At 36.9% G+C, this 24,551-nt stretch overlaps 1 protein-coding gene across 1 annotated transcript; it reads left to right on the forward strand.

Annotated features, from left to right (window-relative positions):
* The first annotated feature begins 1,467 nt into the window (after window positions 1–1,467).
* si:ch211-57n23.4 (immunoglobulin superfamily DCC subclass member 3) lies at window positions 1,468–24,104 on the forward strand. The gene is made up of 14 exons (XM_058753803.1): window positions 1,468–1,675; window positions 8,346–8,657; window positions 9,581–9,725; window positions 9,803–9,933; window positions 10,160–10,297; window positions 10,389–10,547; window positions 16,636–16,801; window positions 17,312–17,562; window positions 17,668–17,832; window positions 18,151–18,339; window positions 19,287–19,403; window positions 19,487–19,613; window positions 19,803–19,929; window positions 20,320–24,104. Exons 1-14 carry the CDS (start codon window positions 1,630–1,632, stop codon window positions 20,413–20,415), a joined length of 2,169 nt encoding a protein of 722 aa, XP_058609786.1. The 5' UTR covers window positions 1,468–1,629; the 3' UTR covers window positions 20,416–24,104.
* The last annotated feature ends 447 nt before the right edge of the window (window positions 24,105–24,551 follow it).

Here is a 24,551-nt window from a genome sequence, read left to right on the forward strand (position 1 = left end):
ATGCCATAGTCCCACAGAGTTACTCTATTTGTGGCGGCATATATATGCAGATTAATTCTCTGCCAGCGGGAGGCGCTGTTGGAGCGGGAGAGATCGAGGTTTCCCCGGTAACGCTGAACACAAAGCATGCGCTCCTCTCATAAACGCTGCTTTATCAGACATTACATGCGAGATGAAATGAAAATGACATCCAAAATTGTCTGAAGACAGTCGGTTTCCTTCAGAAATACAGTGATATAAAACACCCGCACCGGGTTTCGATTTTGAAACATGCAGTTCTCAACCAAGTGTTCTCTCCACCTGCCAACCATTCACATTTCAGTAGAAGGGATTTCACAAATACAGGAAAACAACTTTCGTTGTTCGTTGTAGTTCTTGAAAAGGGATTTTTTTCTCCCTTTGGAGTGGACTTTGAGATTTGTAACTTTGAAGATCGTTTTATGCCCAAACATGCACACTACACACTGACTAAAATTCAAAAAGTGAAAAAGCATAATAGGACCTTTTTAATTAACAGCATAACTTCATTCTTGTAACATTGTTAATGTGCTATAAATAAATTGAATGGGCTCTGTCACATGCATAATACAGATTTGCTGATTTCCATTTTAGTGAATAATTTCATTGCCTCTGTAGGCTACAAAACCAGAGTTTGTTATGTGACTGAATAAATGTGTTCTTTCATCATGTGGCTGAACAGTCTTATAATTGGTGTTTCTCTGCCTGTTCAAACGATTCTCTAAATACTTCCTTTCAATTAGTAGTCTATAATGGGAGGGGATGGGCCCCTGGGCAGACTACTCACTTTATTTAGCATGCAGATCCATTCATATACTGCTTCATATGCTAATCTCTGCTAATTGAATCAGTTTGTTGGGTGTTTTCCTGGGTTTAATGGTGCTTTGGATCTGACCACACAGGGTGAGACAGGTTGGACTTAAAATGCAGTGCAAATAAGGAGGTTTTGTTAAGGTTAGGCTACTTTACAGTGCCACAACACATGCTGACCACAATGTGGTTTTGTTTAATACAACAAACGACGTCTGTGCCCAGTTGTATTGGGCATCTAAACAAACAATAACTAGCATTAGAACTTTTTATGAGCTTAATATTTAAATTCTTAATATTTGATTAATGACAACAGCTTGGTTACGATCTTTCTGAGTGTAACCCCTTGTGGTAAAGCAATAAAGAGGCATTTTTGCTCAAATCGTTAGCCATAACGCACCTACCCAAAGGCAGCGGTTGGTTTAACGATTGGTTCATCACAGAGCCAACTGTCACTGAAGCGAGAGCGCGCGCGTCAACGTCAAGCGGCGACAACAATATCATGAATAATGAATGATTGCTGCACGCGCTCACTGCTGTGCTGAGCCGAGGCGCTCGCGGAGTATTCTCAGAGTGGCCGTGGACGTGACCAGCAGCGCCCAGCTGGAGCGCCGTTAATGTGTAGAGTAACGATGTTATTTTAGGTTTACTCCGTTTGGAATTTGTATTCGAATAGAAAGACATTTGCACTAGAAAAGTTTAATTTTTTTCTTTCTTTCACTTTTTAAACTCTTTTTTACCCCAAAGAAGTAGCCTATAGCCTACCTGTTTTCATTTTTTTGAAAGGATTTACACAGAAAAATGAAGCCACGGATTTTACTGACCTTCCTGATGTTTGTTGGTTCATGTGAGTATAAACTTATTTATTTTTACATCGTAAAGATATGGTTTAATTTTTAGTCATTTTATTTTGTCGTTTTATACCATTCACCCATTTGTGTGCGCTTTTCTATACGTTTTTATAGAAGCATGTATTGACCAGAAAGATTTGAAGATCATATTTTGAGATGTTCTGTATCAAAAGAATAACTGTTTGTAATGTAACTAAGACTTCAAACTGTCTGATTGTTGTTATTTCGATTATGTCCAAAGTAGTGCGTTGAATTAAGTAAGTATGACCTTTAAACTAATTCAAATATTACAAAATTCATATTTATTGATATTTTACTACTTTGTTTTTAACTAGCCTACTTCAAATAGACTACTTTTGTTGTAGAGTTTCTTTACCCTGATGCAGGACAAGTTATTGATGCACAAAGATGTTGCATCTTAGTGAAAACTTCATTAAAATACTCATTTCAGCTGTTACTATTCACCTTTTTCCAGTCGTTTTAAGTCTAAAAACCCCATAAAATCGAGAAGAAATGACAGAAATTATGACAAGTTAAATGCATGCTAACCAAGATTGTGCTATAATGTTAAAAACTTTTTTATATAGTGTTAATATAGAATCTTGAAAGAAAAAGAAAACATGGAAATGTAAAATCGATTGCATTTTTTTATTTATTTTTTTGACAGTTGATTTGTCTGATTTGATTATCATATTAATTTATTCTTCAGGCTACTCAAATATTTAAGAACATTTAAAAAATATCCAAAACAATATAAGTTATCAGAGTAGAGCAATCATGCATCAAACCTCCTTGCATCAAATTATTTTTTCTTCTCAGTAATTTTTCTTTCCTTCTCAATAATCCTTATAAGAATATAACATTTCTGATCTGCTTGTATATATATTTTTATATTAAATGACTTGGGATCAAAACAGTTTTCAAACCAGATGTTATGGCCATGAGTTTGGATCATGTGTGTTCTTTAGAATAAATCTCCTGTGGAATAATAAATAAACATAGTCGGAAAGTTGAACAGAAGGAGATGGTGAGTCTCAGGAAGAAGGGGGGTAGAAACAGATGACCTTATAGATAGAGGGGGCTGCGTTGACCTTGGGCGGTATTAACCTTTGGGGTCCCCCTTCTGGACAGCGGAGCGGTCCAAAGTGGGTGGAGCAAAAAGAGAGCCTCTCCCCACCCCCTTTGACCTGACCCTAACACCCTGATCTCCATAACACTGCTCTAGCCTTATTGGGACACAGGGGTAAATTTAAAATCGTCTTAAAGCTGTTGGAGGTTTATGAGTGTGCATGCCTGAATATGTTTATGCTGGAGTAATCCCTCCACAGACTCCTCATTTGTGGAAAGTTCTCACTCCAGAAGGCATATCTGACAAGACACCATCTAGCTAATCCACATACAGGGCACAGGCTGCAGTGGGTGGCCGATGTCTCAATCACTGCATGGATTTCCTTCCTGTTGAGAAACCTGGGAAATTTGACCAAAATCATATAGATCATTTGGCTAACTTTAAGCTCCAGTAGATGTTATTCAGTATATCGCCACAAAAAGTTGTGAGCAATCATGTTTGCTTGATGCTATCAGGCTATAGCCACTTCAACATTCATTGCTCTAATTGAAGCAATAGCCATTTCCCTCATTGTAATGAAGCTGCCGTAATAACCTGTAATACAATGTACGAGCTAATCAGCCACAAAATTACTTAGTTTATAGAGGCCTTAAAATTTATAGTTTCAGCGGTTCTGTTAAAGAAAGAAAGTCATTAGGGTTCATGAAGCCAAAGAGGAACTAAGAGTGGCATTAAAACTTACATGTTGCAGCAGAGGGACATTTTAACCCTTGCTTGCTCCATTAATGAGATTGGCTTAATGGAAGCCCTGGACCCCCTTCTGGTCCTTATCCCAATAATTAAAGACCTGAGGCCATAGTGATGGGGTGTCCTCCCCCTGCAATTGGAGCATATTGCTTATTGATTTTACCCAAAGGTTTTATGTCTGGCAATGACTTTTTCATAAGAAGCTGTTAGCCTACAGACACGATCTAATTAATAGAAACACATATATTTTGCTAAGCACCATTATATGACTGAAAATAGCATATTAAAACATCCTTTAAAAAGTTTGAGTCAGAGACAGATATATTTATGAAAAGTGGAGGATAGATCAAAAGAAGAGCACAAAAGAGCTAATTGTTGAGTGGTAATTGGTTAATGAGGAGGGTGGAGTGAAACTGCAGGGGGTGGAAGTGTGTTTGCATGACTTTGAACTTGGCATATGCCACCTAATGACAATCAGTGTTTAAACAAAAGACAACTTTGTCTCAAATGACCAACTCAAAGGAGTGTTTGTGCAGGCGGCTTGTGGCTGTTGTAGTCAGGAAGAATTTAACTCCCATTATGGAGTCAAAAGAAGCCCACCCGGAGCAGCATGATCCCCCCTTTCCACCCAGCTTCTTTACAATTCCTCCCCCAAGTTTGTATTCAGCTATTGTTTACGTTAGATCTCCTGCTGCTGCTGTGGATATAATGGGAGAAAAAGAGAGCAAGAGGAATTTGTGAATGTTCGTATACATTTAGAATTTCTTTCAAAGGCTTATATCTTTTTCAATGTGGCAGGCCAGTTTCAATAATGCTAAAATTTTCTCTGGACAATGGAGATTGAATATTTGGCCTGAAATTTCAATTCCAAATCCGTGAAGTTTTTTTTGTCTCAAAGTTATTTTTCTTCTCCTCAGATAAGCTATAAAACATTGCAGATCTATATGTTCACTACCATTCATAAGTCTTTTCAAAAGTTCAAAAGCTTTTATTCAGCAAGGATGCATTAAATAAATCAAAATGGAAAATTAAGATATTTATAATGTTACAAAAGATTTCTACTTAAAATAAATTCGTATTTTATTTTTATTTTTTAATTTCTATTCATCGAAGAAAATATCATGGTTTGACTGCAGCTACAGCTTTGCCATCACAGGACTAAATCACATTTTAAAATATGCTAAAATAGAAAACAGTTATAAATTGTATTAATATTTCACAATGTTGCCGTTTTATTTATTTATTTATTTTTGTACTTTGTATGTTTAAAGTAAGGTAAAGTGATGGTGGGGGTTGTTGCAAATCTTTGCCACATTGACCATTTAGAGACACTGGTTAGAGACCATTAGTATGATGTCTGGCTTCCAACAATAGTTCGTGAAGTTCAGGTCCAACATTAGACTGGGGACAATGGACCAACCTGGGGGCTGGGACTGTGTGTGTGACTGGACACAGGCTGTCTGCCTTAAGCCCCACGTTGTTCATCCACCCTTCACCAACTCTCTCATGACCCTTTAGGGACCCAGGTCACAGCTCAAGGGGTGGGGATGGTTGGGGGTCTCCTGCTGCTCACAACACCATCTACAAACCCCCAAAACCCCATTTCTATCCACCAGGCTTGAGCTCTTAATCACACTTCTGTTCAGGTCTCATGCAGGTTGCAATGGGTTATTAGCATAGACTTATAATCGACATACTTTATGCACCATCATCACTGTTGTAGCACCAATGGAGCTCTTAGGTCCTAGAGTATGAGGTATAATGACAAACTTCTCTAATGGGAAGATCATGGAACACAGTCTCCATTGTGAGGTGTGCAGAAACAGAAAACTTATTCCTTAGAAAACAGTATATTAATATATTTAATTGTTCTCTAACATGGTTAGTGTTAAATATGCAGTCCATTTATATCCCTGCTACAACAATACGTTATTTAATTGGATGTATCAAGAAAGAACTAACATTATATTTGAACATCCATATCTTTATTGCTTAGACCCATGTGTTATTCTCTGTATTTCTGAATCCAGCTTGTGTGACATAACCCCCCTTTCCCCTGGGACCTCTGAATTTCATTAACACTTCGGGTGGAGTAAGCCAGGGAAGGGTCAGATGTAAGCTAGCCCTCATAAAAATGAAAAAGGAAGAGACCGACTCGTCCCATCTACATCTGCTCAGTGTGTGACCTAATCGGGAGCAAAAGGTGCAGCCCAGATATTCCCTTCAGTGGAAGTCAAGTTTATAGCGCTATATATTTATAGACTCTGGTATTGATATTGTTCAAGGTATATGAGTCTAAGGTATATGAGAGTGAGGGCGATTGAGCTTATCTGGTCATGTTGTCATGGGTAATGTCAGATATTGCAGTAATGGTTTCCTATATGCACTTTGAATTAGTGTGAAACAGATATTTCTGAAATATACCAATAGTTTGTAAAAGTTACAAGTAAATTATTCATCACATGATTATAATGTACCGTGTATATATTTATTTTGAGATTTGCTAAAGATAATTTTAATACTGTCATTAGATTATTAGTGTTTTTAACAATAAAATTTAATTGAGCGCTATGTTAAAGGTAATTTCTTAAATATTGCTGATAGCCAATATAGTACAGATGTATTTTGCATCCCTACAAGTATAATATATCATCCTCTGTTACAGCTCTAAATGGCATATATGCAACTTAAAATGTCCAATAATAAGCAAAATTCTCTTTAAATGGCTATGCACCCAAAAATGAAAATTCTGTCAGCATTTACTCGCCCTCAAGTCCAAACCTGTAAAAGTGTTTTACTTCTGCTGAACACAAAGGAAGTTATTTCAAAGAATGTTAGTAACCAAACAGCTGCTGGTAGCCATTGACTTCTATAGTATTTTTCCACACTATGGAAGTCAGTGGCTACAAACAAGTTTGGTTATCAACGCTCTTCAAAATAACTTCTGTTTGATTTTCTTCTACACACAAATGAAGATATTTTGAATAATGTTTCAGCATGTTTTGTATACACAATGAACATCAGTATGGCCCAAAACAAAACTGAACTCTTTCATTCTATGGATAAAAACATATAGAAACATTTGTAAAAAATGTTTTCTTTTGTGTTCCACAGAGTAAATGATGACACAATGTTAATTTTTGTGGTGAACTATCCCGTTACAGCTGTCACAATCAAGTGCAGGTGGTGTTTGAGGACCCCAGTAGTCAAAAATGAGTATATTTTAGCAAGCAGAGGAACAGAAGTGCATATTGAAAGTGGGGTCAGTTATATCTACCTAGCAGATGCTAAAGGTACTTCATATCTCATCTAGTGCAAGTTCAAGAGCAGACTTGTGCTCCTCAACATAACAGCTGCCGGAGACACCGGCCATCTCCAGAGGTCACATTAAGGGTGGCTATAGGTCTGGAGTTCTCCATATGAAAAGCACAGAAGATGTATGAAATGGCCATGTAGCAAGTTGACAATGAGAGAGGACCGGGGTGAACCAGTGGCATGGGAAAGTCACCCTGGAATCAGACTGAAAGGAAAATGTGACCGCTGGGGGTTTGGAATGGTGGGGGTTTGTATAAGTGGGGGGCAGATGGTCCAGACTGAGAGGGGTGCAGAAGGCTCCTGGTGGTTGCCGGGAGTTGTTTTTGGGAAAAGGGTGTCGTCACAGGGCTATTGTCATCAAGGGTGCGTTTGCTCAAAAGAGATTCCTCTAACTTGACCCCATAACTCACCCTAATTCTCCATCCCTTCTACTCTGGCTTTGTCACAGCCCTCTATGGTTCACTGGCTGCATTGCATTTGTCCCTATTGTGATGACCAGGTTCGGTTTGGTGATACTGAGCAAATAGGCAGATATGCTTAGATGGTAAAGCTCACAATGACATCAGTAATGAGACAAATTCAGTTTTGTGGAAATGGAAAGTTTTCCTTTTGAGTCTTGAATTAAAAGAAAACACAGACATATGCAACAAACACAAAAATGTACAAGTATCTGTATGTCAAAATCCATGATGCAGTTGCAGATGAGACCAAAAAGGACTTTTAGCAATTTTAAAATAAAAATAAAATAAAAATATTTCAATGAAAGTTGCTACAGATTATTTCAAAATAAGTAATAAACAAGAAAATAACAGTATTAATGTTCTGAAGTTCTGAAGTTATGAAATGAATACAGTTTCGGCTGTTAAGCAGCTCAGTAACACTTTAGTACAGAGACCATTTCTCACTATTAACTAGTTGATTATTAGCATACCTATTATTAACATATTGGTTGTTTATTTGTGCTTAAAAAGTACATATTCTACATGACCATATTCTACATCTCTAATCTTACCTAATACCTAAGCATAACAACTACCTTACTTACTATTAATTAACTATTAGTTCAGTGACAGTGTTGATGTTGCAGAGTTCATCAATTGTGAGACAAATTTAATTCAGCTGTAAAGCAGCTCTACAGAAGACAATTGTCATTATCCAGTTCAAGTTTTGTTCTCCTTCATTAGCATCTGTGCAGTCAAATAAATATTTTATGCATTTAGCAGACGCTTTTATCCAAAGCGACTTACATTGCATTCAAGTTACAGTTTTTATATTTTATCAGCTGTTGCTTTCCCTGGGAATTGAACCCATGATCTTGGCATTGCTAGCGCCATGCTCTACGTTTTGAGCTATAGGAAATTATGGAATGTTAAGTGTCTGTTAAACCCAATAGAACTTCATCACCATATTTTTTACATTTCATCAATGTTTCATATGCATAACCTTTATTATAATCTTTTTTTTTGCATTGTAGACCATAGGGTTTGTTTCAGTTGTGTTCTGATCCATCTTCCATTTCTCTCTCTCACTATCAGGTTTGTGTAATGGATCTGAGCTGGCTTTCCTAACTGAGCCCAGTGATGTTATTGCGGTACGGGACAGGCCGTTGATGCTGGACTGCAGGGTGGAAGGCGAGGGTCCCATTACGGTGACGTGGCATAAGAACGGAGCTCCGCTGCTTGCGGGAGTGGGCAGTCGGGCGAAGATCCTATCCAACGGCACACTCCTGATTCGCAGCTTCCAGAAGAGACGGGATGGAGATGCTACCGATGCTGGAGAGTATTACTGCGCTGCACAGAACCACTACGGCATGCTGGTCAGCCGCAAGGCCCGTGTGCAACTGGCATGTGAGTGACTGAAGAGAAAGCATTTCAAACAGGGGCGACAGGGTGACAGTAGATAGTTTTTCCACTAGGATATGAAATTGTATGCTTTGCCTATGATTACCCAATTGTTTATGTGGGAAATACAGTGATATAGTGGAGGTACCAATGTCCATTTACTATCTGTTACTCTGTCCTTTCCCATCTTCCTCTGGTTCTCCCTTTGGTCCAATAAAAGCAGTAGGGTGGGTGATAATCCTGTAGAATTATAGTTGTCGCTACATGCTTCCCCAGAAGGTACTGTTACCATGGCAATGAACTCTCATTGGGAGCCCCTTTCTTCTAACACCCCTACTTATTGATTATATGAATGACCAGGCTATTTAGACCACAATTCTCTTGGCACCTCACCCTACATCCCCAATGAACATCACCATTTTAAATGCCAATATCAAGTTATCACAGAAAATTCACATATGGGACAGTACAAACCACATAGAGTCATAAAAATAGTTTTCTTAATAACTATGCTTATCTTTTATTTCTGTATCTAGAAAATATCTAGAAAACTATATAATGTTATATCCAAATATCTTAACATCCTCAAAACGGGATAAATTTATTTGACATGCAAAATCGTATAAATAATATTTCTTTGAATAATCTTGAATTTAAACTAAACCTCAATAAGTTTTGATACATTTATGCTTATATATATATATATATATATATATATATATATATATATATTAATAAAAATAAATCTATAAAATATTTTTTAAGGAAGTCTCTTATGCTTGTCCAAGCTGCATCTGTTTAATACAGTAAAAAATTAATAATACTGTGAAATCTTGTTACAGTTTTTGTTTTCTGTTTTTCTGATCCTTTAGAAATCATTATTATTATATCTGGTTTATAAATAACTCTCAATTCTCTTTTTTCCACAGCTCTTCCAAAATTCCACACTCACCCAGAGTCCATGGCAGTAGATGAGGGAGGTGTTGCACGTTTCCAGTGTCAGGTCAATGGTATTCCTGAGGCCAACATTACTTGGGAGAAGGACCGTGTTGTGCTTGGAACATCTGATGACAGGTAACACAAAATTCTTACTGTCTTTCTTTATATTCTTCCTTACAGGATTGCTCATTCATGTTACTCTTTCTCCACAGGTACACACTTCTCCCAATGGGTATTCTGCAGATAACAGGAGTTAAGAAATCAGATGCTGCTGTCTATCGCTGTGTTGCCACTAATATCGCCAACACCCGCTACAGCCATGAGGCCTATCTGAACGTAACCGGTCAGTAGTCACCCTTAATCTGGCAAACACCCCAGACTGCATGTACATAACCTTAACCTTAAACTCTATGCATCCTGTAAATAAGCAATGTGCTATATTATGTTTGTATTGAACAACCAGCACATTGATTACCTCAAATGTCACGATGTCAGATGTCATCCTTATATTAGTGATTTGTAATTTAGCTCCAGTTTCATCATCTCTTTATTTGCCCTTCTACTCTCAGGAGGTGTTCCTCGCACCTATAAGGAGCCAGTCATCCTGTCCGGCCCACAGAACCTCACCATCACCATCCATCAGACTGCCATCCTGGAGTGTATCGCCACTGGAAACCCTCGCCCGATTGTGTCTTGGAGTAGACTTGGTATGAATCCTTACACTTAAATTGTGCAAAGATAACTTAACATTCTAGATTTCTTGTAGTTTAATTTTTCTCATGATTTTTTTCCCATCAGATGGCAGATCTATAGGAGTGGAGGGCATCCAAGTGCTCGGGACGGGGAATCTGATGATCTCCGATGTCTCCCTTCAGCACTCTGGGGTGTATGTGTGTGCTGCCAACCGGCCTGGTACCAGGATGAGGCGTACCGCATTGGGCAGACTGGTAGTTCAAGGTAAACTTCCTGGATTTGTACTGAAGATATTTTGGGACATGTTCTCAAGTTTTAAAATGTTTTCATCTAATTTCTCCTCATTTTGGCCTTGTGTCTCAGCTGAAAGATAATTTGCAGTGTTTTGTGATATACAGTACCATTCAAAAGTTTGGGGTTGGTACAATCTCTTATGCCCACCAAGACTACATTTATTTGATCAAAATACAGTCAAAACAGTAATATTATTAAATATCATTACAAATTATTGGAAAAAGTTTTCTATAATTCTATATTAAAGTTTTCTATACTCTATATTCCATATATATTTTAAAATGCAATTTTTCCCCTGAATTTTCAGAAGTCATTGCTCCAGTCATCAGTGTCTCATGATCCTTCAGAAATCACTCTAATATGCTGATTTGCTGCTCAGGAAGCATTTCTTATCATTATCAGTGTAGAAAACAGTTTAGCTGCTTAATATTTTTGTGGAAACTTTTAACTTTTTTGGATTCTTTTATTACTACGAATTTCAAAAGAACTGATTTTATTTGACATTTATGTAACATTATAAATGTCTTTACTTTCACTTTGATCAACTTAACTCATCATTGCTGAATAAAAGTATTCTTTTTTTTTTTTGTAAATCTTACTGGACCCAAACTTTTGAACGGTAGTGTATTGAATCAGAAAAGTAGATATTTTAGCTTCAGTATTTCGGAAATATTCCTAACCCATGTGGCAAATAATAACTGACCCCACACTGGTTAATCCTGATTTGTTGTGACAGAAGTTCACAAAGCTGCACTATAACAGTAATTTTATTATTTGCACACTTCACTGAGCATAACAGAGCAAGCCTATTGTCTTGTGTGTGTGTGTTTGTAGCTGTGATTGTATTGAATGAATATAGTATTTTTTTGGCTGCTATGATGACCAGACATCAGGCAGAACTGGTTTTGAACATGACCCTTGGAAGCTGACTGGTCAGCACAGCAGGAGAAGTCAATATTAAGGCCCTCCCTTCTCTCACCTTTGCCCTTCTTGGTTTTCTCCTCACTCTGTACTGGGTCTGATAGTGTGAGATTCTGACTACCATTATGATAACTAAGGCCTGCTGCTGCTGTCCAGCTGGGATTGAGAGGAATAGCTTGGTTAATGAAGTCAGCTGTTAGGAGATATCCCCCCTTCAACACCCCTATGACACCTCTCATCCATCACCCTGCTACTGTCCATACATTCAACCTGATCATATATCCCTGAGGTATATTTCATTGGCTTTCTTCAAAGTAGCTGCACACTGGGGGTCTTTAGGAAAGAACAACATGAGAACAAATGGGTAAATCATCCATGAGAGGCGTAGTACAAAAGTCATATTTAATATCACGGTCGGTAGTAGTAAGTGTGAACGACTAAGCTTCTCATTCATCTGAACTAAAGAATAATCCTAATAATGTCTTTTAACATCTTAAACAGTAAAAGCGATATTTGATCAGTGTATGCTAAATATCTGCTGTGATAATGAAGATGATCCTGTTGTCTCTTAGCTTTATGCATCCATTCATTTGTTAAATTACACCCAGGTGTGCTTTCTCTATCTGTGTCCCAAATGTCCAGCTTAAGTCTGATCAATCAATAGTCACCCCTATCCGTCTTTTTACAACAGAATTGGCAGTGAAGCCATTTGGGGGAGGTAATCTTAAATGTATTGATTCATTTATTGATCTACTTTTTGTGTAAGATGGGAACAAAGAGATTAGGTTTGGTTATTTCTCCAAAAAAAGAAAGCAACAACCTTCCCAACAAACCCTGAGAAAAGCCTCATTAAGTAATTCAGATCAGTGAAGCAAAATTAAATTGAGTAACACAGAGTGACAGAAATTAAATTCATTATCAAGGAATATGTTTGATTAATAATACTTTATAATAAGGTTTAATATGTTAACATTAGTTAATATATTCAGTATAATGAATTAACAGCATTACAGCATTTATTAATCTTGGTAAATGTTAATTTACTGCGTGAACATCATATTGTTCATTAATTATTAAAAATTATGTTCATTTATTTAATTTAAAATGTTAATATGTGTCAGTATATGGTACAGTTCTAAAGTTTGGGGTCAGTTTTTTTTTAAAGATATTAAAACTTTTATTCAGCAAAGATGCATTAAATTATTCAAAAGTGACAGTAAAGACATTTATAATGTTACAAAAGATTTTTATTTATACAAAAAAAAATATTAAGCAGCACAACTGTTTTTAACATTGATAATAATACAAAATGTTTATTGAGCACCAAATATTAGCATATTATTTCTGAAAGACTGAAAAGACTGGAGCAATGTCTGCTGAAAATTGCCTTCAAAGTAATAAATTGATAGTTAAATTGATAATTAACTGGACAGACAAGCACTGAAATTCCACACAAGAAGAAGAAACGGAGATTTGGATATTTTAGTCATGTTGTGTGAACACATTTGATAACTTAACAGTCTGTCTGCCAGTCACAAAGGTAAAATCAGCACATCCTAGTCAAGTTCAAAGCTGAGGGGTTTGTTTATGTCAGGTCAGTCCTCCAGACTGCTCATTGTGGATGTGAGGTCTGCACTTTCACACAGTCATGAAGGTTAGGACAGATGCTGAGCCAGGATGTGGACAATAGAGAACAAAAAGGAAGACAGACAGGCAAAGAGCAGTCTTCCTAGTGTGCATATGTATGTTTTGGGAGGAGCGAGGTATCCCCTCTCACCTCTGCCCTCTCATTTCTCACCTTTGACATTGGCCTAGGAAGCAGAGGGGGTGGAGCCTCCTCTGACAGACAGGTGATGAAGCAGTAGAATGGATGGTCCTCAAATGAGGAAGGGTGATGGGCCTTCATGACCCCTCCCCCACAGTTTCCATAGCATTATGAGGGCAGTTGTTCAAGGGGGGGATTGTGACGTTATAACAGCTTTGTGTTTAGGGAACCCCTTCCTCTATTTTCACCCTGGGCTATTTTTAATATGAAAAATAAAATTGACATCTGGTTCAGCTGAGGGGTTTCCTTAAGTTACACTTTCTCAATCTGAAAATGTATGCCTACACATCAAAGCAGGTGCAGAAATAGCTATTCATATTAAACATGAGGCTTACTGATGATATAAGTCATTACATGTGACTTGAAATCCACGAATGCATTCAAGAACCAGCTTATTCAAGTCAGGAGGCAGCAATGTTTTTCAGTAATATTAATTGATTGCATAAGTCACACAACAGAATTAAATGAATGAGAAATAGCCACCTGATCAGACTCAAGGTCAGGATCTGAGACCCTGCTAAAAGAATAACTGATCAATACATGAGATGGATTGGGCACTGATGCTGTCAGTTGATCCTGGTTGAAAAGACACAGCTGGTTAGCTGTTGGAGTGGAAAACAGACCCCAAAAGCTGATGCTGTTATTTAATTTTACTCTGATTGCTTCCCGTTTGCAGGCAGGGGAAATTACATGTCATGAAATTATATATCCATCTGAATCAGTCACAGATCGACATGTGCATGTGTGTTTTAAGTGTGCTTGTATTTATAGCTGACTTTCACTGGGCTTTTACACATACTTAAGAAGTTCAGTTTAAGTCGGACCTAAACACTTAGTTTTTTAAATGATATATAAATGCTTTTGTCTGACAGAAATAGAAACAGTGCAGTTTTACATTCTAATGTTAAAAAATAAATAAAAAAAATTTCAATATTTCTAAGTGTGTAAATGGCATGTTTAGTTAACTCCATCACTTTTGGAAATCAGGTCTAATATTACATATCAACTGATAAAAGTTGCTATAGTAATATAGGTTTATAATAATAATATAGTAATATAGTTTTTTTAAGTTTGAGAAAGAAGTCTCTTATGCTCACCTACTTTTTTTTACATTTTTTTTTAAATGCAGTAAAAACAGTAATATTGTGAAATATTATTACAATTTAAAATAACTGTTTTCTATTTGAATGTATTTCAAAATGTAATTTATTCTTTTGATGGCAAAGCTGAATTGTCAGCGGCCATTACTCCAGTCCTCAGTGTTGAATTATGAATGTTGAACTTTTTTGCTGCTTAATATTTTTACCATTCAAAAGTTTGGAAAAGTAAGATTTTTTTAAGAAACTCATATTTTATTCAGCAAGGATGCATTAATGATTGATCAAACGTATCATGGTTTACACAAAAATATAAAGCCGAAAAAACTGATTTCAGCATTGCTAATAATAAGAACCATTATTAATATTTGAGCTCCAATTCATGGAGACAATTCACAAAATCATTAAAATTTCTTAATATACACAGATGTGTATATCAGCCAGACAGATGCAGCATGTATCAGCTCCCTCTCAGGGCCTTTATTTAGTCCCTCCTCAGTTTAAAACATTTCTATTCAAGGATGTCTATTCATCAAAAGTTCTTCTCAGGTTCAAGTGTGAAGTTCTTCTTGGGAGAGAAGAGAACCACAATGACGTGGTTGATGAATGACACCCCTCCTCATACGCACACGCACACACACACACACACACTGTGTGACCGCCGTTTATTCAGACTGTGTCTGGAGGTCTGAAGTGACCTCTGTCCTATTGTGCCCTGCCATAGTTTCATTATACACACACCCCTCCAGCCCCTCCCACTTTTCACTTTGACCCTAAAGCCTGAGCAGAACCCACTGAAGTGTTTTTAAAGGCTGTATTTTTCATTTCAGGCCTACTTGCACATATATGATGAATTTTGTGTTTTATAGTGGTACTTGATGTCTTGTCATAGTATTCTAACCTCAGGTTATATAAGCTATATAAGGTTATACGTATAAACAAACACACACACACACACACACACACACACACAAACACATATATATGCATATGTTAACTCACTTTGATTACAAATTGATTCTGAAGTCGATTTTAAAAAATGTTTTCATTTTTAATTCTCTTTAGAGATATTATTCAGGACACAATGATGAGAAACAGAACAATCAGCTGTGAAACCTAATTAAACATCTTCTCTGCAGCTCATATTGATCTGGCAAATCTATATTTCTGTCCAACGGTTTAAAAATTTTTTGACCTCATTTGAAGGGGAAGCTGCGCTGTTTTAAAGATCTGTGCCTGCATTGATTAATAGCTGTCTATTGAAATAGGGTTCCCCTTGACCTATGACCTTCCACACCTCCACAGACCACTTCGGACCCTCTTCCCAGGGAGAAGGGGCTCTTGTGGGGGTGTTTGGTTGTGGTGGGTGTCAGTAGATCAATGAGATGCATAGTCCTGGGGTCTGGAGAGCTCTACATATATGCATGGCCATTGTGTGGACACTGAAGGGGTGTCAAGCGGAACGGTGAACCTGCATCAGCGCTGCTGAGCCAGAGGAGGGGCTGCAGGGGTCATTTTGCAAGATACAAAGCGGTTATAAAAAGAGTTTAAGTTCAGGATCTGATGTTAGTGTCAAGGTAAATTAGTGTTTCAAAGAGCCATATAATGGTAAAATATATGAAATCATTTAATTTATTAAATATTAATATTAAGGTGTCTTTCTCTTAAACAAATGTATGTCTGATTCTCATCTGACAGAAAAATTATCTTTGCCTCGCTGTCATACTGTCTGTACTGCATACAATTTTCACATGTATTAATTAAATAAAAATTTGGTAACAGTTTTTCCTCTCTAAACTCTAAACCTAGCTTATTGATAGGCAGTTGTAGTAGTAGTTATGTTTAGGTATGGGATCTAAAATATGGTCATGCAGAATAAGGCATTAATTGGTTAAATAAATAAATAATGTCTTCCTGTTATTTGTCTCACCCAATGTTTTTTTTAATCTCATTGAGATTGCATCATTTAAATTAATAGCTATATATTTTTAGTTTAATATTTACATCATTTAGTAATTTTGTTGTGTGCATTTTGTCAAAGTTTTTATATGTATATGTAGTTTTTATTCAATTTTATTTCAGTTATTTTAATACATACATAACATATATTTTATTTCAAGTAAAAAAAAAAAAAGTTTGAGTTTGTGTATGATTTAGTTTTAAATTGATTTAACGATAATAACCCTGGTCTCACCCTATTCCTCTGTTTCCCCAGCTCCTCCAGAGTTCATTCAGTGGCCGCAGTCTGTGTCTAAGCCAGCAGGAGGCAGTGCTGTGTTCACATGTGTGGCTCAGGGTGTTCCTGAGCCTCATATTATCTGGCTGAAGAATGGAAAGATACTCACACCAGGCGATAATGTGAAGCTCACTAACAATAACAGGTACACACTTAAATTAAATTATATGAGACTCAGAAGTATCGACAGGGATGCACAAACTTACTGCTGAAACACACAGTCCATAAAACCTTAAACAATACATAGGCATATATCATAAACAGACAAATTAACAAATAAAAATACAAAAAATAATTATCTAAAATGGCATAAAATCTAAAAGTGTCTGTTTATTTGTTTATATACCTGTTTAGATTTTTATTATTATTATTATTTGTATTGGTATTTTTAATTTAAAAAAACATTCTGTTAATTGTTTCGTATTTATTTATTTTTATCTTTTTCTTTTTTAAATGTATATGTGTACAATATTTTAATTGCTTTATTTACCTGCAATAATTTGTCTGGAGGTATTACCAACTTGTGTCCACTAGATGTCAGTGTTCACCTGTTTTATATTCTATCATCCGAATTGTGAGATGTGCAATATCTGTGTATGTTAACATACTCATATAACATACATATAATAATAATAATAATAATGATTGTTTATAGCACCCTGGCCGTGACTCGTATCACATCAGAGGATGAGGCCATATACCAGTGCATCGCTGAAAACTCTGCCGGCACTAACCAGGCCAGTGCTCGTCTGGCTGTGTCCCTGGCCAAAGAGCTGCCCGATGCTCCTCAGGGCCTGAAAGCCACGGCTCTGTCTAAAACCACCCTGCAGCTCTCCTGGACCCAGCCACCATCCGAAATCACAGACGGGATCATCGGATATGTGCTGCATATCCGCAAATATGGCGGTGAGTGTCTCTGAAATTCAGATTTTCCACTAAACTGGAGCATATTTTGCTCTCTACTAGTATTTTTGGAGTAATACTTCATAATTGGTGCACTTTTGTTTTCAGAGCCTGAAAGTAAAGAACTGCAGGAGGCTGTGAGTAAGACAACATTTCAGCATGACCTCACAAACCTTGAACCCGCGACCACCTTCTCCATCTACCTGAAGGCTTACTCTCCACTGGGTGCTAGTGAACGGTCCAGTACTGTTGTTTCCACAACACTAGGGGGCGGTATGTAGCTGCATACAGATTACATATTGCATGCTATTTGCTTTTAAGTTTTGCTTAGGTCAATACAATTTCAAACTCTCTCTCTCTCTTCTCTTTCCCACATCAGCATTTTTGACTCCCTCTGTCTGCTACCTTGTCCTTTAATATTATCCTTCTCTCTGCTTTGTCACACGTTTAAGCATGTTTTTTTTCTTGCTATGGCTTCTCTTTTTGCCCATCCATCTTATGTTTTTTGCTTGAACAGAATGAACTCTTGACAGTGTTCCTTGTTCCTCTGAGCTAATTATAATGAGTTTTCTCTCTTTGCACCCAATCTAGTGCCCAGTTCACCTACTTTTTTCACCAAAGCAATAAACGCCACAGCAGTCCAGGTCCTGTGGGAGCTGCCCAATAAGCCTGGAAAAACTGAAGGTTTCCGACTGTCTTACCGCAGGGTCCCCCATGGAGAGATCCTGGGGCCAATTCAGTTACCATGCCATGTTAACACTCACACAATTTCTCATCTCGGTGAGGGGAAATTGGATTTCTTGTTTGTATAAACTAAATTAAACTATTGATGCAACTATAGACTATAGATTCAGTATATCTTTGCAAATGCCAAATGGTTTGCTAATCTAATGCCTTTAAATGTTAATACATGCAAATAAATTGATTTTAAGTATATCTTATGTCAGGGGTTTTCAAACTCGGTGCAGAGAATTGTATTTATTACAAAATATTTAAAAAATGTTAAATGAAAACTTAAAATCTTAAATCTTAAAATGACTTTGCAATCTGAAAATGTTTCTCTTTGGGGGTTTTTCTACATGTAAAATATACAATTTTAATATAAAGAAAATACTTTTATAATTTTAATAATAATAATAAATATATAATATAAATAAAATAAGCTTAAGTACAATTTAGCAACAACAACAACAAAAGGCCATCAGATTCTATCTAGCCCTCCTTATTTTAATATTTTATGCTGAATACTCTCTCACTTAACTATTCTGTCTACATGACCTGTTACAGCAGCTCTGAAAAAGCCATTATGTTTGTACAGTGACAATTGAAATATTCCCTCACTCACCCACCTTAAGAGCAGACCTGAAATAAATCATGAGCACTAGAGAACAAATTCTCCTCTAAGTATTTCCTAGTATTGTTACGTGACAAATGTGTGAATCCAGAGAACAACGAAGAGAGTATGAAAATTGAGATATTGACAAAAACAGATCCTACATGACATAACAAGAAAATTGCCCAAGTAAAAAAGGACCATAGCCAGGAGGTTTTACACCGGACCTCAATCACCATGACTCAGCTGATCAATAGTTCTACTGTGACTGCAAAGTCAACAAAACCAGCTCAATGTATATGTATTAGATTGTGCATGTGTGAGGCAAATGCATGAGTAACTTTGATTGATTTGCAGTGTGTGTGATACTGACCATCTCCATTTTTTTCACAAGACCCCGGCGCTGTGTATGAAGTCAAACTGGTGGCCTACAATGGCAATGGAGAGAGCGACTGTTCAAAGAAACTTGTTTCACTGGCTGAGGACGGAACTAGTGCTAAAACCAGAGCAGGTAAATTAGCATTTGTTTTGGCACACATGATTGTGTTTATTATTTATTATATAAGTGTATAATAATAATTTTATTTGCTGCAGGAGAGGAAACTCAATGTAACTGCAGGGGAGTAGAGAGCTCGGTGAGCAGCATTGTGGTTGGCATCCACATTGGCATGGCCTGCATCATTTTCTGTGTGCTCTTCCTCATGTTTGGATATCGACGCAGGTAATGGACCTTTTGGAGAGATGTACAAAATATATGTGCAAATTTTATATCGATTCACTTCACAATCATACATTTGAATATACAGTGTAATAACAATTACATAATATATATAATGCATATATGTATATGTACATATAAAATAAGATATAATAGTATAAGTATAATAAATACATTTCATTTTTTTCTCAGTTACCTCTGTAGGAAGGGGACTCAGGACAGCTGGTCTGTGCCACAGGGTGAAGATGGAGGGCATCCCAACGGCATCCCAAAAGCGGCAGTAACACAACCTGCTCAAGGCATTGAACTGGTTCCACAAGTAAGACTTCCAGTCGAGCTTCTCAGCACATTATAACCGAGAAGAAACCATCTTTACCCAATATAGCCCCCCCCAACCCCAACCTTCATTTTTTCTCTTGACCACAGATGCCACAAAATATCATCTCAACACAGTTAGTGAATGGATATGCTACTCTTGATTTTGTCGTTTCATCTGAATATCAGTTGAATATCTTACCCCAGTAGTGTCACTGTAGTTAGCTTGTGAAGTTGCTTTGCACGATTGTCGTTTACTAATTAGTCACTGCCAAAAACTTTTTCTTGTCTGCTAACAGAGTTTATCAATAGCTGGAACTGAACTTGTGCTCTGATTGTCAGGGTTTCGTAAAAAGGTAGCTTATCATACTCATGGCTGTTTTCTCTTTTTCAGGGTCATAATATAGATCGCCAGGCCCAATGCCAGGTTCTTATTGAGCAGCACTCATCCAGTCTGCCAGGCACAGGCACAGGCACAGGAACTGGCTAGCATTAGCCCTTAGCTAGCACTGCCTCAGTGATCTCTCTCCTTGTGGTTCCTCTGCCTAGCCTGCCCACCAAAATCCCTTTAGTCCATATTTATCATGCCCAGTATGTCACCTAAACTGCTGCTACTGTTTAAAGGTGTAAATGGGCCTGTTTTAACAACAAACGTTTTGCTAATTGAGCTGGTTTAACTTAGCCTGTCCCATTTGTTTCTTTTGCTCCCTCCCTTTAGAACCAAAGCTTGACTCCTTAAAGATCTTTATTTCGATGTGTCTGCACAAGAACACCAAATGATAGCCTTAGGAGATATTGTAGTCATTTTTTTATGCTAGCATGCTAAGTTACAAATAGTTACTGCACTCTTTCTGAGCATAAAAACACAATGGAAGCTAAACACAACAAAAATGATACCAACCCCGCTTTATATTTTATTACCAAAGGGCTTTCTTCTAAAACCAAAACTTCCTTTTGCAATGCGTCCTCTGGTAATAAGATGTAGCCTTCTCTTCAGTATGATTTAGTGAACTACATGATTTACAAAACAAGCTACAATAAGTCATATTCTCAGTTGAAATGATTACAGGGAACAGAGGTTTGTTCCATTTGTTAGCCTTAGCTCAGATATACCAAGATTAATAATGTGGCCTTGCTTTTGCCTTCGCTTGTGGTTGTGTGAGTTCAGATGAATTGATTGTTATATGTTTCACCACATGCCTCGAGGCAGGCTGTACCCCAGAGGAACCATAAAGGTGATGGATTCTTCCCACATTTCCCTCTTTCCTATTCTTTATAATACCCACCAAAAGCTGTATACCTCCAAAGATAGCTACCTCAGAATGTTATGTTGGGCTGACATTAGCCCCCTGCTAATAAAGCTTGCCTACCTCAGCCAAAAAATAGCAGATACCCGCTACCCTTCCCACTGCCAGTGCCTGTGCCAGCTGCCTCCAGAACCTGCATTCAGGTGCCCATCTGGTCGACTGCCATGGAGAGTGTGACCGTGGCTGCCCATCCTCTGGCTCCAAATATTGCCTTAGCAGACAAAAGCTGTCTGGGAACCCCTCCCTAACGCATCGTCCAGAGATCTACAGAAGCATTTAAGCCGTGGAATACTTCAAACACACCTTGGATCCATCGTATGTTTCGGATATGATGATTAGGATCCTGCCAAGCCGTTCCAAGGATTCCTTTCTGATGCTGCTAAACCTAAACTCCAAAGAAAAAGATGAAACAGCATGTACAGAAGGGGATTTGTTTTGTTCAGAGAATGTAATATGAAATTACACATGGAATGTATGGACCCTTGAGAATTGTAATGGGATATTTTTGGGCCTTTCCATGTGGATACCACAAAAAAAACCCTGTGAAACCAAAAGCTTAGGATATTTTGCTTTCCACCAAGGAATATGTGATGGCATCGAGAGGATGCTTATCCAAAGTGATTCTTTCCAGCCAAACCAACTGGTCTTTTCTCCAGATGCCAAATCGGTTGCCATGGGAACTTGAAGGAGCTGCGAGATGATGGTTGATTTTGGGTTTACTGAGAAAGCACTGCGTTCTCTCTTTCCCAAACGAACAGGCATGGCAGCAGATTATCCAAAAATGTTTTTGATATGAAAACCAAGCTTTATGATATCCAAAGATGTAAAATTTTTAAGGTTTTCATTTGTCTTTATATCCATGTCCTCTTTAGATGAACCTAAGCCATTGTGTTGATGTTTTTGCAGTTCGTGTTAAAAGGGGAAGCTGCAATAAAATGGACTTAATAACAAACCTATTCACATAAACATCCACAACAGTAATATGCTTTAATAGTCAAACATTTTCTGTCTTCCCTCTTTTGACATTGAACTGCCATATTTTTCTTTGAAAACCTTTTAACATTTAAATAATAACCAAATGAAAATGGGATATATTTTCAAGGAGATTTTATATGTTGATACAAGAGAAGGAACATTTGTGTCCTCTTTATGATAATAGAGTTGAACTTGCCAAATAGTAGAAGAAGAATAATAATACCAAATACCTCTTTCATATTTAACATTCATACCCTTTATCTTTTGTAACACTTCATTACCAAAGCACAGGAACATACATGAGTGAACGATGTATGTATGTATGAGTTCATGCATAAATGTGTGTTTTGTGATTGGCTAACAGTAGGTCAAACCTGGAGTCAGTAGAGGTCAAAGATACCCTTTTAAAAAAAGTCAAGGGAACTATGCGTATACAGTAACATATGAATGGAACCAAAGAACCTGATTTTTTTTACGTATGATACGTATCAAGAATAATATCCTCAGAAACCTGCTTTCCTGAGGACGTTCTTCTCTACTCCAGGTTGACCTAATGTCATGAGTGTTAAACGTTTACCCACAATCACTGCAATTCAAACAGCCCCTCCATAGACTAAAAATGTTAATTTGAAAGAACTTAAACGTTTCGAGAAAGAAAAAAGGGAGGATTTTAGATTTGTAGCTGTATAGCGTGATTTGTATAGTGGTAAACATTAGATTACTCATATTTTAAAAACAATAATTGGTTCTTTTTGTAGAACTTTTTTTCTATTCTCTTTCACAAAGTTGTCATGGTACCTACCTTGGTTTGGAAAGACAGCATTTTGATGTTCATTTTTTGTAATGTTATTATTATTAATATTTTAATTATTGCTATTGCTTCTTTTTCTACGTCCATTTTGATAAATGCCAGTTTTTGTTTTTCATTTCTCTGTAGCAGATGAAGGAGAATGTGAAAGTGTTTGTTAGAAACCTAAAAAACAGTGGGTTGAATGCAGCAGGTTGCCAGAGATATGATTTGGGATTTATTATGTTTATTTGCCTTTATATTCTACATTTCAATTTGTGTAAATTGGCCATATGTTAATGTGCAGATACCAAGTGCACTTTTAAAAAGGTTTCAAACAGCTAAATAGCACATATAAATGAGTGAATCCCCGTCTGTTTGGATTATGACCCACTGGTTAGAAAAAAAAAGAAAGAAAAAAAAATAGTTGAGAACTAGAGTTTGAGGGCTAGAACCAATGAGGAAAAACAATGTTTTAACATGTACTTTCTTTTGAGTTATTTGAACCTGAAAACACAAAAGCTTTAAAGAGTTTGAGACTGTGATGTCTCCAACCAAAAATATTAAAGACAGAGATTGGTGTCTAGTGAATGGACAGTTACAGAGCCACTGTAAACAAAGGGACCAAGCAATGAATGCACAATGCTGTATAAATGGATCATGGTTGTTGAATTGTTTTGTAAATTGGTAACGACTTGATATTCAGACTGTAGTCTCTGAATTGATCTGTCATCACCACGAAGCTTGTTATTCACATTTATCATGTTGCTATTCCGATCTTACAGCATTTCTCTAATTGGCTTGTAGGTCTTTACCAGATGGCAAAACTAAAATGTCAAGATCCTTCAACATACTGCACGTATTGCATCGTTAACTTGCGTAGAGGTTGTATTGTCAAGAATGGGCTTTGATGAATTCCTTTCCTGTTTGAAGAGATAATGATGTCTGCCATTACTTAGCAACCAATGGGAATGTCTTTAGAAATGCTCCAAGATTTCATTGCTGAGCTCTCTCTTGATTAAGGTGACTATTGTAATAGCACAGTCTCTGATCTCTGCTTTTCCTAATTTGTTCAAATTCCAGGGCGCCTGAAACCAAATAAAAACAAAGAACAAGAATATTTTTGTGTGATTACTTTTCAACAGGATGTATAGTGACAAACTGACCAATCATTGACTGCACTGTGCCTCCTGAATAAAAGGAAATACAGCCCTTCCTCTCCCAGTACTCTACCCATTTCCTTAAACAGGCCATAGTCATGTATACTGCAACAGTAACATACTGCATTTCTATTAGTAGCAGTGTGTTAGCAAAAATAGCATTTTATTTGCTAATTTGGAGGGTTTTGTCTTGTTTTTGAGGCATAGCTACACTGTAAAAAGTGAAAGTTGACTTAACTTAAAAAAATTGAGGAAACCTGTTGCCTTAAAATTATTAAGTACATAATAATTTTTAAAAAAAAGTTAAGTGAACTTGACAATTCAATTAACTTATTTTTTAAATTATCATTTACTTAAAATTTTAAGGCCAAGGGTTTCTTCAATTTTTTTTTAAAGT

The sequence above is a fragment of the Onychostoma macrolepis genome, chromosome 19, assembly GCF_012432095.1.
Source record: "Onychostoma macrolepis isolate SWU-2019 chromosome 19, ASM1243209v1, whole genome shotgun sequence".
NCBI lineage: Eukaryota > Metazoa > Chordata > Actinopteri > Cypriniformes > Cyprinidae > Onychostoma > Onychostoma macrolepis.